The 18,556-nt window shown below is 37.0% G+C and overlaps 1 protein-coding gene across 1 annotated transcript in view; it reads right to left on the bottom strand.

The window, feature by feature from the left end:
* The window catches only part of LOC122795739, a 1,302,586-nt gene that overhangs the window by 597,933 nt on the left and 686,097 nt on the right, over positions 1–18,556 (bottom strand). Inside the window, exon 4 of the mRNA XM_044064049.1 lies at positions 1,936–2,010. Within this exon, the coding sequence (XP_043919984.1) occupies positions 1,936–2,010 (75 nt within the window). The remainder of the gene's footprint in view (positions 1–1,935; positions 2,011–18,556) is intronic.

Here is an 18,556-nt window from a genome sequence, read left to right as displayed (position 1 = left end):
GCTCATTCCCCCTTCATTCAGTCTGTTACTTTCATGCAAATGGAAAAAGTCTTTTATCCTAGACGTTATTTCAAAGCTGTCTACAACAAGAAACTGAAGCCAGTGTTATATGCATATGTGTTCTTGTTTGATAAAAATCCAGACTGAGGACTAATGCAGAGAGGGTTTCAATGTGTTTTGGTAGCACTGTAATGTTTTGGATCAGAAATTCACATAACACTATCAGTTTAATATATACGGATGTGATACCAACATAAAAAAGGGTAAATAATATTAAAGATTAAATACATTAGTATTGTTTTTTTTTTGTTGTTCTGTAAAATAAAAATAAATAAATGCACTATTATTGTTTCTTCTGTTCTGTAAATAAGAATTACTTAAATTTAACAAACAACCTTTTTAGTATTTGTCATTACATATATATATATGTTAAGAAGTCTGTTTTAGAAACTATGTACTAATTATATTTATGTCTGTTTGTGCATATATTGAAGTGGGATTAATTTACACACATTTATTATCAATGTGTATGTACTAGCAACATTTTAGATTATTCAGATTGGGGTTATTTCATGACATCTCATAAACAGTTTATAATATTATAATGCACATTTCCATGCTTTTATGAAACTTTTAATTTGAGGATAAGCTGCTATAGGAATTAAGTTTCATCTAGTATTTTCTTATTATAGTATTAAAACTGTTTTTGCCAAGGTTTGCATTCAAGACTTGGCTTTACAGAGGTTACTGTCATGAGATTATATTCTGTTTGAAATGTTGGGGTTTATTATAAGGTATACTTGTCAGGGTAGGATTACTTTTGAGAACACAAAGAGTGTATATACTCCTAATTAAATTTGGGTCTAGTCACACATAGTAAGGTTAGATATCACGGTGCTTTCCCATACCAATTTACATTTGTTACTCATGCATCCACTCTGTAATCCATGTGCTGCTTAAAATTAGATATAATGAAAACATCATACAGATCACATTTTCCTGTAACTAGTATACAAGCAAATCTTACAATATGTGCAAGTTCCTTTAAACATCTTTACAGGACAAGGTTAACTTTTTATGCTTCATTATTAGAAAATCACAGAATTCTGAAATGAGCCAAGTAGCAAAATATATCTAATAATAATAATAATAATAATAATAATAATAATAATTATAATAATAATAATAACAGTAATAGTAGTAGCTTTAATCTAAACCACTTTTTTGTTAATTCAGTTTAGAAGACATCACTCTTGACAAATACGACCCCAATGATAAGAAAATATTACAGTTGCCTGGAGCTTAAGCTGCTTCTTCTTAAAAAAAAAATATTGCAAAATCATTTAAAAAAATCCTAGGCAGTGGGTCGTCATGTCCTTGGTAAGAGAGTTGAAAGTCACATTAGCTGTTGCATTTAGAGAAGAAAGGGCACTTTCAAAAAAAAAAAAATTAAAAACATCAAGTAGAACTGAACCACTCTGAGCTGATTACTGACAGTGTTACTCTCATGGCTAGATTGCCTGATGAAAACATGAAATGCATATGAAACAGCGCACTCCACTAGAATAGCAATTTATTTTATTCACTTTCTTTAGAGCGTTCTATACAATGCTGTTCAGAAAGGAATAACTACGCATCAAACATAAAGCATGCAAGTCTTTTATACCCTGAAATGTAGCGCTGCAACAAAACCAGTGTAAGTGAGGCTGGTATTACACAGCATAGGAGGCATTAACATCGGGTAAGTTGTGTAACAAAGGCATAAAGCAGGATTGCAGCTGTCAGCAAATATCTGTGTCTAATAACAGGCATGGTGTTTTGTAATTCAGATTTTATAGACGTGGGAAATTGTAGAAAATATGTTATTCTACCTTGGTTGCTTCAGCATTAATGCTTTTCATGTCCATTTTTTAAAACATAGTAAAATACTCCTACCTGTATATGATGCAGGCACAATCTTGACATGTTCCACAGTTTGCAATGTCCTGCCCTGTTCGGTAAGAATGCCTCCTTTGGGAAAAAGGAGTGAAATGTCACTAGCATATAGAAACTTTATTAATTCATTATGGCTCTATAAACTCAGCTGTACAGATTAGGTGACACCCTGAAAATTCAGAATTGTTTGATTTTACTGGATGAGTAGTAAACTCATTAAACAGGGTTCAAAGTGAGGAGTTTCTTTTAACTTTTATCTTTTCTGTATTTGCTATATATTATATTGCATTCTCCTGAAATATACTGAGCAATCTCACTTTTGGAAGTCCAATATTTATTAAACTGAGCATTATGGCAAATAAATTAATAAGCCTGCAACAACATGGAAAATACTCATAAAATGCTGCTGAAATAGTTTTCCCCAAAACAGCAGTGCTGAATCTCGAATGTAATTTATTTTTGACACACTAGTTCACTCAAAGTATTTCAGAAGCAGCACTTTGAAAAGTTCTGAAATGTATGCTTGACTTGTATACATGCACATCAGTAACTCCAGATCTAAAGCCCACGTTGCCTTTTATCTGAAAGAATATATGTTTAGATTATTATATGTGGTTTTCTGGAATATTAACAGTTCAAGAGAATAGTACAACTTATATGTTCAATCTTTTGATGGAAACCCATCTGAAGAAAAATGAAATGGTACAGATATATTGTCATTGTAGCTCTAAAGGTCTAAACGAATAATGCCTGTTTGTCTTCCCAGTACTTTCTGTGCTTTAAAGCTGTAACATTTATAAAAATATAAAAAAAGACTTTAAGTAACACCTATTAATCATTCCCCTCTCAGAAAGAACCAGGTACATTTTCACAAATGTTTACTATTGTTAGAATGCTGTAACACATCAGCAGTGCAGATCCTTGGATAACTTGCCTTACTGAATGCTGTATGACATGACAGACAGCCTTAAGATATTATACATTATTTAGACTCATACAGTTATTACCTCATACCTATTCCAGTCTTAGTATAGCCTGTCCCACAAGTAGACTTTGCAGATGTTTACCACTGTGATTTGATCAATGCATTCCCCAGATAAGGTTGTGGCTCTCAGCATCTCTCCTACAAGATACAACCCCCCACACCAAAAGGTAAACAAATCAGATAACTCATGCTCAGTTGTTGACTAGTTGAATATAGCACAATCTACAAAGAATTAGACATTCTATTTTGGGGTGAGGAGGACCTGCATAGTACCAGATGGTTAAACTTCTGCAGTGGTTGTTTGGCATTGGAAATAAATCATCTTATATGTAAAGGGATAGCTTTCATATAATATACCTTAAAAATGACAACACCTGTTTTTCTTGTCTCAGTTTTTTAACTTTGATAACATAAATTTAACAATATTGTTGCAGTTATAAATTCATTTGTAATACAATTTTTCATAGAAAAGAATTGATACAAATGATGTATGTCATTCTAAATCATAAAATAGTGTCCAGATAGTGAGAGCTATACTATGAAATACATGGTATGTTAAATTCTGTTAAACAAGGAGTAGTGGCAAAGTGCTTGTCCAGTTCAAATGGAAACTGGACAATTGGATGGGTATTCACAAACACACCCCTTGCTTAACAGACCTGTCTTTCCACCATGCTGGTCTGTGCAGGCAGGGTATAAACTGTGCCAACTGTTTGCTACATTTCTACCAATCAGTTGCTACATGAATACTGTAGTGATCCATGCAGGCAGGGAAAAAGCTGTAGCACACTGTTTGCTGAATTTATAGCAAGCAGTATGCTATAGTTTGAAAGCAATGTTTTTATAGGTATAGTTATATCTGCAGAGCAGAATGAGGATCATGGCAGGGCACAGAAAAGGACCTGAATGGCTGGGGCAGGAAATGGGGAGAATGTCATGCAATTGGCTACATAGTCTGTGTGCCAATAGAAAGAACTGCATTTTTTTTTTGCTCTTGAATGGTGGGTGGGGAGTATTGCTCTAACTCTATTAAGCTGGTCTCTAAAATACAGAGATCAGTTTTATTATACTGAAGTGTTTTTTTTTTTCTTTGCTGAGAGGTGAGGGCTCTGGTACATTGTACCAGTACAGGGCGCCAGTAGAACCAGCTATGTTTCTGGCAAGCGCCACAGAAAATGTCTGATTACAGCTGTCAGATAGTGCACATTTGAAAAGATCACATCACAAATGTGTTTCAGAGAATGTGTTTTGACTAAAAATGCAACAGATTGATGGGTGAGCCGTATCTTGGTTTAAATGTTTTTCTGAGTGGATTGTCAACATAAGATGTGTGGGTGATGCCCAGCAAAAATAGCACTACAGATGCACATACTCATACCAGTTCCACAGCTTTGGTGTTGAACCACCTACCTATCTTGTTAAGCAATCTAGAGTATAGATTATCAACCACAAGAGTAGCAGGAAAAGTCTGATTGCAGCACATTTGAAAGGATGACCTTGTTAGCGTGTTGTAGAGAAGATTTCTGGGATGAGTGGAAAAAAATTGCTGGGGAAACCTTTGTCCACTGTCAGTGTGTCTTATAAGTGGTAGTATACACAGTGTATCTTTTTATGAAGCTAATTCTACCTGACACTGCAGATACACACTAAGAGCATTTCTGCAATGTTGGATCTGAACCACCTACCTTTCTAGTTACACGATCTAGAGTACACAGTATCAAACACAAGTGCAACAGCAGAATTCTTTTTTTAATGGTGAGACAGAACTTATTTAAAGACTGTCCTCATCAGTATGTGACAGAACAATTTTTTGTGTTAAAAGTAGAAGCACTCTCCCAGTGTAAGTTTTTCTCCTGATTGGAAGTATACACATCAGATCTGTTGCCGAAACCATATCTACTTGACACTAGCAGAACACACTCACACTATTTAACACTGTGGTTTTTGAACTGCCTACCTATCTAGTTACACACTCTAGAATACACAGCATTAAGTGCAAGCACCCAAGGAGAAGTCTGACTACAGCATTATGATAAAGCACTTTTGAAATAATTACCTTATCGCTGTGTTGCAGAGATGTTTGTGATTCAAGTGGAAATAATTGATGGGGAAGCCTTCTCCCAGTTTAAATATTTCTCCTGAGTGGAAGTGTACACATCAGATGTCTGAGTGAGGCCAGTCCTACCAAGCACTACAGCTATGAGTGCTTACACACACACACACACACACACACACACACACACATGCACACACACACACACACACACACACACACACACACACACACACACACACACACACACACACACACACACACACACTAGTCAGTCACTGCTGTTTTCAAAGACCTACTTATCTAATCACACAGTCACAAAGTACACTGTGTTAACGGCAAGCACCACAGGTGAAGTCTGATTTTAAATGTGGGATAATGCACATTTGTAAGGATTGCAAAATCAGAGTGTTGCAGAGAAGCTATTGTGCATCTCAGGTTTGTGTGAAAAGAAATGTGTCTTGACAAGCAGATGTAACACAAACGTGTTGATCTAAAGTATTTACATACTGTTCAGATAACTCAGCTATCCTGTCATTCATATACATTGCAGCAGTGTGAGTGACATTAGCTGTTTCATAGTATGGTGTATTCATGACAATCACACTTGTGGCACAGTGGATTGACAACCAGACTTTCCTGAGTGTTCAGCTGAGGGACTTTATAAATAGTAATCATCTGTTGTCTCATTTTCAATATTTCCTCATACTTGGACAATTTACATTGTAAATACAAACAGACAGGTCAAAAGTCTGAAAGTCGATTGTGTAATACCAGTTAGCAAGTAAGTTTGTAAAGGTCCCACACCATTGTACATCATTTGCAAATCTAAATGTGTTGGAGAGTAGACATTACTTTGTATAATACAGTAGAGAGTCAATTATCTGAACTAATTGGGAACTAGGGTAGTCTGGATAATCAAACTGTTCGGATAATCAAACATATAATTGAACCAGATAGAAAACTTGGTCTGGATAATCAAACTGTTCGGATAATCAAACATATAATTGAACCAGATACAAAACTTGTAAAATCTTGTTTTTTTCTGCAATCAGGAATACACTTTTCAACAATTCAGTGATTCCAGTAGACAATAAAGAACATTTTTCACACACGAGCTCGTTACAAGCTCTAAAAACATGCTCAGGTGAATACATATAATGTTTACATATTCAGACTTTATGATTTTTCCTACCTGAAAACTTTGGAAAACTGGTTCTGATAATTTATGTTTCAGAAAATTGATGTTCAGATAATCGACTCTCTACTGTATAGTGTTTACAACACATCACAGTGAACTCATCTTATCTAGAGTACAACAATCCATTACAACAAGCACAAGTAATAGAAGCAACTGACGTTACAATGCTCTTGTAAAAATTGCTTCTTGAATTGCACCACATTTACATGACTGATGGCAAAGTTTTAGCAAATCTGTAATTATATTCTGAAGTTTTGAACTTAGAATGGGAATTAACAGTAGTCTATGGTGCTCCATGGTAACATTCATGCAAATTAGGATTGAAGACATGAAAACAGTTCTGATTTTGATCAAATTCAGAACAGATGTGTGTTTTGCTATTGTTTTTCATGTCATGATTTACACATTTGTCATAACTGCAGTAAAGGAATCATGGTATGGATAATACAGGTGCATACTTAGACAGCCCTCAAATCTGGTGACTGACCAAGTATTTCTACTATGTTGTACTGCTTCTTATGCAATTGTATATTTTCGTATGACATCACTGAGCAATACAGTCACTACATGATAACATACATGTAGGTATTATAATTAAAAAAAGCCCTTCAGAAAATGCACGGTAATGTAAATTAATTCACCCTGTCACATTATGTGTGTATAACAGCAATACTTTTAAGATGCGCCTAGTGTACTATGCTCATTAATACATAAAGGTTTGATTGTGCCAGATTTCTTATTGCATTTTTGGGATGGTATCTGCATTTGGGGCCTGATTGTAAAACACATAAGTGACCAAGCATGTTCATGCTGGTGGAATCCCTGACTACAGGAACATTATGAAACAAGGAAGTTTGTGTGCAGCATTCTTCATAATGCTAGCATCCCGTATGGTATACAATCACCTCTGCAGACTGTTCTGTATATGGCTATAACTGTCACCTCATAGTACTATCAGCCTGTATTTCCATAGCACAGTGAAGATAAGCACAGTAGTGTAGGTTCAGGCAAACCACACCATAAACCATTTACTGTGAGTTACAACTGCTGCGCAGTGCCAGGAATTGCACAAAAGCTAAGCACAAAGATTGATGACACAGTAGTGGAGAGAGAGAGAGAGAAAGAGAGAGATTTGGAGACAAGGATAGAGACATAGATATGGTTTTGTTTATTGTCATCATAATTAATCAGTCCTGCTGTGTACAATAAAGTGTTTCCAAAAAGGAACAGCAGAAACATAATTAAGATATACACAGGATAATGGTGGTTGATAACATAAGTACCAAAAAAGGAACAGGTGCTTAAGAAATCAGTAACCAAAAAGTGTAAAGCACAAACACTCCACCGGTTTCAATACTTGTTGGAATTTAATAAGATAAAATGCAATGTGTTTTTGCATTTTATCTTATTAAATTCCAACAAGTATTGAAACCGGTGGAGTGTTTGTGCTTTACACTTTTTGGTTACTGATAACATAAGTAGCCAAGAGTTACACACATAATATTAATATGAAAAAAATGTTAAAGAATGTTTGGAATACTTCTGGATTCAAACCCTTGATTCTACATAAAAAGGATTCTATAAAACTGAGCATCACATGAGCAACCCACACAGGAACTCATACCTTACAAAGTTAAAGTTATACATTTGTAAAGGCGGTGACAACAGAGTGAAGCACGGAAGAATGTAGTCATCAGGCTTCATCACAGTAATAACATTTGTAACATTCCATAAGGTGTACATTGCATCCAGCAGCCTAATAAATATCTTAGAATAACTATCTCACAATAATAATATCAGTCTGTATTTCTATAGTGCAATGGGTCTAAGTACATTTGCAAGAAGATAACTGTACTTGTGCAGTCACTGGCAAAAACTCACCTTTTACCATCACTCAGCATTAGAGTGCAATGCCAAATGTTGTACAAATGCTATGTTTGATTCAATATTTTGATCATATTAAACTCTTAAAAAGGGGGTTGATAAGACAGTAGTGCAAATAGGTGGCAAGCAGAGGGTATGATTCATGGGGAAGAATAAAGGAATATGCAGGTTGGTGTTGACAGAATCACATGTATCTACTTCTTCACAGCATAAATGCTAACTTGTAACAACAATTTGCCACCACATCAGTGCTGGATGATATCAACAGAAAAATATATGACCAGTTAGACCAAATCAAGTGCATCAAAAAGACAGAAAGGTGAATTGGAGAGCTCTGTATTGGGAGTATTTTTTTTTTTTGTGGGACAGATGCCCATTTGTTTAAGAGAGGACTGTCTAGGAAGGTTTTTAGAAATTAAAGGGTGAAGTAGGTAGGGTATGTTAGGCAGCAGGTGCAGACAAATGGGATGTACAAGACAGGCGAGGATGGTGATGGGCATAAAAGGTTGGTGGACCCCATGACTGGGGATAGGGGATACATAGGGGACACCCGAGGCTCATCTGCATGAGCACAGTGAGAATCCAGTCTCACTCTCAGAACTGTCGTCACTGTTTCCTGTCTCAGATCTCTGGGTCAGTGCTGGACTGAGCATCGACTTTGCAATTCAGTGCAGGAACTTTTCTACTCTTCCAGTTTAGGTCCTTTTCCTGATGTCCTGCACCAGCCATGTTAGCTCCTGATGGGTGACAAAATCACTAAACTACAGTACTACTCCCAGTGGGTAACACAGCAGCAGCAGCTGGGGCAGAGCTTCCTGACATAGGTACAGCAGGTAGTGCAGTAGTTGTAGATGCAATGCTGACAAATTGGGACCCCGATGTGCGCTCTGTCTTTGCTGCCTATGGTGGTGCTGCTACAGCCACCTGTGGAGTTATAATGGACTGATCCCCAGTGGTTGGTCTAACTTCCTGTGATGATGGTCGTTTGTGCTGCAGCAGCAATGTTTCCACATACTCATAGGGTTGGGGGAAAGAAAACATAGATAATAGCATCAATTCCATATTAGATTAATATTTCAGTGGATAAGCAAATATAGCACATAACGGTTAACCTTTGCCACATCCAGATATGATTTGAAGGTATTAATGTGTCATAAAAATACATCAGTGTCTGTGTTATTATATACAATATGGAAGAAGGTGACTATGGCATATTGCCTGGCCAATGGATGGTACTGTTATGGCTGCTGAGTCACTATACTTACACAACTCAAGGGTAATTGTAGTTCTAAATTCTGCCTCCCTTCTGCTCAGGAGGTTGTATTTGTGCTCTTCATGTCAGTACAATGGTGACAACATTGTTCCCTAGTGCACGGAATGCCAATTGTAATGGAGATAGCTTTTGTCAAGCTATTCCAAGACTTAGCCTTGTAGTGAGACCCAGTACAGTCCCCCAGCAGAAGCCTACAGCTGTAATGATTTACAAAAAGTGCCACAAAAAAACAGGACTCTTCTTCACACCACATTTGAGTTCTAAATGGAGCACCATACTTACTTTTACCTGCCATGTCCTCTGAAGAACACCTATAAATATGGCTGTCAGTTGGCATCCAGTTCAGATATTACATGAAGTGGCCTGTGCACAGTGATTGACAGCCTTGCCAGCTACATTTAAACAACTGAAAGAACAAAAATGGCCTGGAAGAAATATTGTTAATCATTACTACAAAATATACTGGAGGTATGAAATCTGGCATTGAAGCTTTGCCATGCATGATGCTCACTGTGTTTACATGTTCCCCTATAAAGTCAGTGTTGTTAAGAAGTAAAATGTTATGAATCAGTATGTAATGGTCAATAGGAAATACAAAATACAATCTTTGAGTCATACCATCATGGAACTGAAACTATGACTAAAAAGAAGACTAAATGCTAAATGTTGCTTATTAACTGTCAATGCCACAGGAGAACAAACATTTTAAGCTGTAAGTTGAGGTATAACAATTTCAATATGAGGTGTTTCCACTGGGCTGGGTTCTCCATTATTGCCCCAAGACCTAGGTGAGGGTAGCAGAGGTTGCAGATTTCCTATAAGTTATCCCTGTCACCCTGTAGTGCTCTATAATTTCTGTATCATGAAGTCCATGATAAAAGAAGGCATTTGTCCTTCTACGATGAGATCTGGCAGCAGCAACAACTTGTATTACAGCCTGACAGGTTAATAATAGCAGCAGCGACCCCTAAAATTTTCATCTAAGTGTATGCATGGCTGTATTCCAAAAAGGAATGGAATTCAGTCCAAGAGGGACAGTGGTGTGTATGCTCATGTTTTATATGTTTCTGAATAGCTCCACCATTATGAGTTGCTTCATTATCATGTATTTCAACTACTTGCGCATTAGTTACCATATTCTTCTGCTTACCCTTTTCTTAAAGACAGGCATGGCATACAAAGCTGTTTAATGAATGCCAATTAAATCTCTCAGTTGAGCAATGCACTTATGCACTTAACGCAAAGTGTAAGCATTCATGAATCCTGGCTTATATATATTTTTTATTTATTTTAATTTGTTTTCTGGGAAACAATACAGATTCAAATGGACTGATCTCAAGATCAACTCAGGAGAAACACTCAAACTGAATTGTATATAATGCAAGAATGTTTACAAAAAGTATTGCATATTCGTTTAAATGGTTACGTAAGAATGCAATTAATGCTAAAGTTCTTGTATTATACAAAACACACCATGAACAAACAAGTGTTACTGAATATAACAATAATTTGGCAAACTGCAGTTTCTACAAGATAGAAACACAGTTTTTTAAGATATGTATTTTCATTTCTCTGATACCTTAGAAGCAGAGAGACTGTCACATATCTGGTACTTTGAAAGTGTTAGCCAAGACAGAGCGGTTAATGTACTAATACTTGCTAAAAATTAAGAAATGCTACAATTAGTATTCTTTGCGTGGCAGGTTATGATAAGTTAGCTGCACAGGAGGTAGAAGTTATGTTGTTTATGTTTGTTGACCTTAAAATCATTGTGAGAATCTAGGTTTTCTACAAAGTTGGGAAAGTATTCCATAATTTTAGCCCAAGAATGAAATAAAAAATGGCTTGTTGTGTAGTTGTTGTTGTGTCTTTCGGCTTTTCCCTGTTAGGGGTCGCCACAGCGGAATTAAAAAATGGCTATCATAGCAAAAACGTTTTGCACAACGTTTGCAGGCAAGGGATGTTCACTGGATGAGATCTGAGATTGTAGCTGGCTTATCCAAGGTAAAGTACTCTGAAAGAAAAATGGATATTCTAATTTTTAGTACCTTAAAAATGAGAAAACCAAAAAAAGGAGGTCTGCTTTATGTTCAACAGATAGCCAGTTAGCATTAACTAAAACTGAACATTAATGTTCACGATATAGTATAGCGTGAAATATTTGCATGTTTTGTTAAAGGCTGTTTTTTAAACTAAACATTTATGTTCACGATAGTCTAGCATGAAATATTTGCATATTTTGTTAAATGCTGTTTTTTGTAAATAAACTTTTTTATACTGCTGGCATTTATAGGTACTCCATAGTCTATAAGAGGCTTGATGGATTGCATTCCTGACAACCATCCTTCCTTGGAAAATTTTTTATTTTATAAATGTAAATTCTAAGTCTTTGATCTGATTTGTTTTATTTAGAACTGAGAGTTTAGATTCCAATTCATCCAGAAACTAAGACATTTATATAGTTGCTTCCAGATGTTAGAGAGTACTACCTCTTATGTACCAGTCTGTGGTGGTTGATGTCAGCTTTAGTTTTGTCACCTTTTACGTCTTTAGGAGGAGATTCCTAGCTATTAACAACTCAAGCTCTATAAGAAGATAGAATTCTAATTGCTTTTAATTCTGCTATGGGAGGGGTCAAATGTGTAAATGATGCCATTGTCTGCGTGTGAAATTAAAAGGTGGCATGGCAACCTAAGGGTGGCTTGTTTACAAGTTTTAAAAGAAGGATTGGGGTAAGTGCCTGTGTCTGTGGAGTACCTGTGATGAGTGTGGAGGGGACAGAGAGAGAGAGATTTGAGCTGTTTTTGGACTAACACCACATAAGTGAGGGCGTCAGTGCAGCAGGCTGTGGACCACTATGTTGAAAGCATTTATGAGTTCTATACATAGCTTACCTGTTAAGATGATGTAATCTAAATTTGGTGGTATATCACCAGTAAGTGACCATAGTGCAGTTATGATACTAAGGATTGTCCACGACCAGTTTAGGGTTTTTGTCAACAGCGAGTAGTTTTAATATAATTGGCTACTTGCATGCATATTAGCTGTTCCATTATTTTACTTAAGTCTGTAGAACTGATGAGAGATAGCAGTTTGTGCAGTGTGTGATAGTGTGGAGACAACACTATACTACAAGTATTACCATGCAATGATAGCCAAAAGGATACGTTCTTTCTAAAACTGCTACCCACTTCCACCATCTAAAAATACCTTCAAAACCTTCAAAACATAAAAGCTACCACAAAAATTCCAGTCAGTCTATCCTTAGAATAAATTAAGATTACTGCTGATTCCCTCGTTTATCCAATCTACATACCTGTAAATTATTTTATTAAAGAAAACTACATCCCATAATAAAAATCATGAAATATACTATCGCACAAAGATGGACCATCATAGCAATACATGCCTATTATCAAAAGTCTTAGAAAAATGCATCTATACACATCTCCTGAAATTTGTCACAGATTTGGGCAGCACAGTGGTGCAGTGGTTAAAGTTGTTCCTTCACAACAAGATGTTATCTGGTTTGATTCTTTGCTGGAGTGCCTTCTGTGTGGAGCCTACATGTCCTCTCTGTGTTAGTGTGAGTTTTCTCTGGGTGCTCTGGTTTCCTCCCATAGTTCCAAAGACATGCATCTGGATTGTTTCTCCCTGTGCCTCAGACTTTCGTGGCCAACAAATGTTAAAAAATAACAATCCTTTTCTCCAACAGCATGGTCTCCAGCCTATCCACAAGACCACTTATGCCTTATTGAACTTACCAGCATAAAGCATCAAAACAGGAATAAAGGCAATCTCGTATCCACTCTTTGCCTTGACCTGTCTAAGGCTTTCAATACAATCTGTCATCCAAAACATCTGCATAAACTCATCTCTGCTGTCCTTTGTAGGTCTCACTCAGTCTACACTTTTCTGCAGCAATTTGTAAAATTGCAATGTCACTTCTTTTCCTTCTCTCCTTTTCCTGCAGAAAAGAGTCCACACTTGGCCATCTGCTTCACATTCTATGTATCAATGATCTACATACTGCTTCCAGTCTATTATACAATATGCAGGTGACTGGAAATCTGTTTGCTCAGCTAAATACTTGTCTTCACCCCAGTAAGTAACATAGCAGTCCTCAGCTATCTAATCTGGCTTGACCATTCCAAACTCAATGTAAACCATAAGAAAGCAAATCGGTGTTATTCACCACCAATAACTTTCTACCCCAAAGCAATTCTTCACACTAACCTCGAATAACAATACACAAACTGAACTAGTTTTTTCATACCAAGTTGTTAAATGTCATCAGAGATGAATATTTAAAATTCAGCCACCATATCCAGCAGATACAGAAAAATACACCAAAAACTAACATCTTTATTTAGGATAAAGCCTTTCTTCACAGATATGGAAAGAAAATATAGTCCTCCCTTGCACTATGCCTCTGCTGTAGTTCGCAGTCTTGCCTCTTCTCAAGCTGCAAACTCAAGCAGTAATTTATTAAGGTCACTAAATTACCTGCTTGATAATCTGATAGAGTCCACCACTGCAGTACACTCTAGCAAATAAGCCAGAGACAGCTACCTCATGCTTTCACACACTTCTAGTTCCTAATAACTTATAAAATAATCCATTGCTCACAAAATACCCAACCTTAGTAGACATAATCCAGCCATACTCCCCAAATACCACACCACAATCGACAGACAAATCTCCCCTAATCATACCTAAATCCAACAACCTTTCAGAGACTGTGCACTGAAATTGCATCTCAAAAACTGGAATAGTATCCATAACCCAATAAAACAAATTGTTAGCCTTTCATCTTTTAAATATGAACATAAAATATGCCTAACACACACGTGGATCTGTAAACATGTTGCCCTGGTTAATCACAACCTAACACACAGATGGCTTTGTAAACATCTAGTCCTGGTTAATCATAACCTAATGCATGCATGGCTCTGTAAATATCTAGCTCTGGTTAATCACAACCTAACACCCACATAGCTCTGTAAACATCTAGCCCTGGTTAATCATAACCTAACAAACACAAGGCTCTCTAAACATCTAGCATTGATTAATCATAACCTAATTCACACGTGGCTCTGTAAACATCTAGCCCTGGTTAATCATAACCTAACACATGCATAGCTATGTAAACATCTAGCCCTGGTTAATCATGACGTAGCACGCACACACACACACACACACACACGCACACACGCACACACGCACACACACACACACACACACACACACACACACACACACACACACACACACACACACACACACACACACACACGGCTCTGTAAACATGTAGACCTGGTTAATCATGACCTATTATTTTTTCTCATGCCATCCTGCACTCAACTTTCTCTTTTCAATTCTTAATCCCTTACCCTTATTCATGTAGTGTTGTATCTACTATGGGTTCTTTATCTATCCATCCTCCCCTATATAACCACATTCTTACATTTCCTTTCATCTTCAATCTACTTTATCATACTCTAAAATTTCCTCTAAACTGCTATCTCTTTCTAGACTAAATGACATGGAAGAAATTCCCAATTGCTTCTTATATTTCTAATCTCACTTTATTCTTACTGTGTAACCTACCTCCTGAACTTCTTACATAGCTATTGTTTTATTAAAACATGTATTTAACTGCTACAACAGAATATATGTGTGTGAATGAGAGGGAGGATAGAGGAATGGTGAGGATGCAAGGAGTAGAGGTGGCGAAGGTGGATGAGTTTAAATACTTTGGATCAACAATTCAGAGTAATGGTAAGTGTGGAAGAGAGCTGAAGAAGAGAGTACGGTAGGGTGGCGTGGGTGGAGAAGAGTGTCAGGAGTGATTTGTGACAGACGGGTACCACTAAGAGTGAAATGGAAGGTCTACAAGAGGGTAGTGAGACCAGTTATGTTGTATGGCTTGGAGATGGTGGTATTGACAAAAAGGCAGGAGTCAGAGCTGGAGGTGCCAGAGTTAAAGATGTTAAGATTTGGTTTGGGTGTGACAAGGATGGACATGATTAGGAATCAGTATATTATAGGGTCAGCTCAGATTGGACGGTTTGGAGACAAAGCTAGAGAGGCGAGACTGCATTGTTTTGGACATGTGGTGAGGAGGGATGCTGGGTATATTGGGAAAAGGATGCTAAGGATGGAGCTGCAAAGTAAGAGGAAAAGAGGAAGGCCTAAGATAAGGTTTATGGATGTGGTGCGATAGGACATGCAGGTGGTTGGTGTGATAGAGCAAGCTGCAGAGGACAAGGAGAAATGGAAACAGATGATGCGCTGTGGTGACCCCTAACGGGAACAGCCAAAAGAAGAAGAAGAAGTATTTAACTGCTATAAGGTGAGGAGGGATGCTGGGTATATTGGGAAAAGGATGCTAAGGATGGAGCTGCAAAGTAAGAGGAAAAGAGGAAGGCCTAAGATAAGGTTTATGGATGTGGTGCGATAGGACATGCAGGTGGTTGGTGTGATAGAGCAAGCTGCAGAGGACAAGGAGAAATGGAAACAGATGATGCGCTGTGGTGACCCCTAACGGGAACAGCCAAAAGAAGAAGAAGAAGTATTTAACTGCTATAAAAACAGTCTTCTTATACAATTTCCAACCAATTGCCACCTACCTTTATAACTGCCACACTCTCATAATCAAATTAGGATTTTTTTTTTTTTAGTTTTTTTTTCACTTAATGCTAAATTGAGCATTAAGACCCATGGGCTTTTTATTGTACTATAAATACTTACTTGCAGGTATATCCATTACTACTTATGTTGCAGTTATGTTTCTGCTATATCATGCCTCATATTGTTATACAATGAACTTATACTGTAATGTAAAATATCATTCCAAAGACATTCATCTGGAGCTTTTCTCCTCTGGCTTAAGCTGAAAATGTGCTCTGTCCCATTCGGACTTCCCCGGTAAACAAATGTCAAATAAATAAATCAATTATTGCCTATATAATTTCATTGAAACTGTATTGTATTTTTGTGGAACTTTTCTATTCAGGCCTCTACAGAAAAGGGGCATTTTTGTTGGCCCAGTCAGACCTACCTGGTAACCAAATACAAATAAAATAAATAAAACAAAAATGTTATGGGCCTGATAAGTTAGGATTAGAGAGGAACAAGAACTGCCTTGGAGGAGGACATGACTTTATTAAAGAACTGACCCAGATAGAAGGGTCTCCTAATGACAGTTAATATGTGGTAATTAAACAAGACTTTATTGTCAAAAAATCCACCTAATAGGGAACATCAGTTTTGAAAGGGGTATCATTTATAAGGTAAAACAAAGGTTCTGCAATTTAATAAAGAGACAAATATTGTATTCCTTTGCTATGAACTTATGTCAGTGGGTCATTTTTTTCTTGAGCTGATGAATGCTTCAAGTTTGCAGTCATCCTGCAAACTTAATCAGATGGAGCCCCTTATCATTAGCTTGAACATCAGTGAAATATATGATAATAAAGAACAGTGGTCATAAAATAGAATCTCTGAAATGCTTCTAGAGATCTGACTTCCAGGTGATATAGTACCAACCCTGACTGTGTGGGCCCAAACATTTTGCATGCTTGCCTGAGAAAGGATATGATTTTATAAATGGTAACCAAAAGCAATTTTGCTAATGTGCTGTATCATTTTTCTGATAAATATTCTGATGAAGTCCTTATTTTTAAGAGGAAAGTACTTAATATAATATTAAGTGTGTGCATTAGTGTGACTGGCTGGCGGTTTGAGGCTCCTTTTGGTTCTTTCTTTGTCGATATATTGAATTATTTTGTCTTTTAGAAACACTGGATCCGCCTGGAATTACATCATTTAATGAAGTCAATTATTTTTGTTTGTAATGTAGAATAATCCATGGTGATGGCAACATACTGTCAAGACTAGTTTCTTTACAGCCTCAGAAACAATACATTGGCAGTTTGTCCACGTCTCCCTTCCAGTCGTACAAGGCGGAATGTCCAGACCACTCACTTCCAACTATACATGGGGGTAGAGGGGACAGACCTCATTGTTGTGATGAGTTATCAAAGTCTGGCACCTCAACGACAACTTTCCATCACTCTTATTCACACAACCTTGTGAGAGGAGAATCATACTTCTGATTGCATTGTAACCTGTTATGAGGATGTTGTCATATATTGTAGCATTCTTTGGCAGCTGTATTGAGCCATGTTTGGTACTGGTAAGTGGACGTGGTATTATGATTGGTGTATCAGCAGGATGCACTGCTTTGTGCTCAGTGGCCAGATGTGAGTGTGTTGCTGAGTACGAATTGCCTTGGCTAGTTGGCAGAGGAAAGGATGTTTTGTACCTCAACATTTATTTGCCTAATGCTAGTGCTGTGTTGTGATGGTGTAGAAATATGGTGAGCTCTGACATCGAGATAACATGAGAAACTTGTATCCATTTTATGTATACCTCTCATAAATAGCCTTAGTGCTGGCTGGCAAAAATGGGTTGTCAGTGAATGTGAGGTACTTTACTACACTTAATTTGAATAGGTTGCTGGGCAGATTGTAGTCTCATGCTATCAGATTTGAGAGGGAGGGTCTCATTGATAATGGTTCCTGGTACCATGCCAACTGGAATAGAGTAATAGTGGTTTGCATGTTATATGCACAGAAACAAAGATAAATTATAGGTATAGTCTAATAGTTTATGCAATGATAACAGAAATGAGTTTACATTTAGATGTTGCGTCGTGTACCAAATATTATGCAAACAGTATGCTAAGGTAGAACCAGGTGCTATGCACACAGTAAAATAATGATTAAGGCATGGGTACCACAGCATTCGCAAGGACTATACTGTAATTTTAACATTACATAAGCAACAGCACAGACAATGATATAGACAGCAGGAAGAGGTGCTGCAGGACTAGCGAGTGCAGAACAGCAATTCAAACTACAAGGTACTAGCACAGAATACTATAACACAGGATACAGGCATGGGTGTCACAAGACTACAGAGTACATTACAATAATTTAAAAGTAATATGATAAGGCAGAAATGACAGAGGATACAGATTCAGTTTTATAGACTATCAAGCACAGTACAACAATTCAAAACTAATTCAAAGTATCAGCAAAGGCAAAAATGTCACAGCATATAGGCATGGTTTGCCACAGAACTAGTCACAAAACAATACTTCAAAAGTGATATAAAGCTTCAGCACAGGAAATGGTGTCCACACTTTGCAACCATAAA

This window comes from Protopterus annectens, chromosome 2.part2, assembly GCF_019279795.1.
Source record: "Protopterus annectens isolate FY-2018-M chromosome 2.part2, PAN1.0, whole genome shotgun sequence".
Taxonomy (NCBI): Eukaryota; Metazoa; Chordata; order Ceratodontiformes; family Protopteridae; genus Protopterus; species Protopterus annectens.
This window is presented reverse-complemented; position numbering and strand designations above follow the sequence as displayed.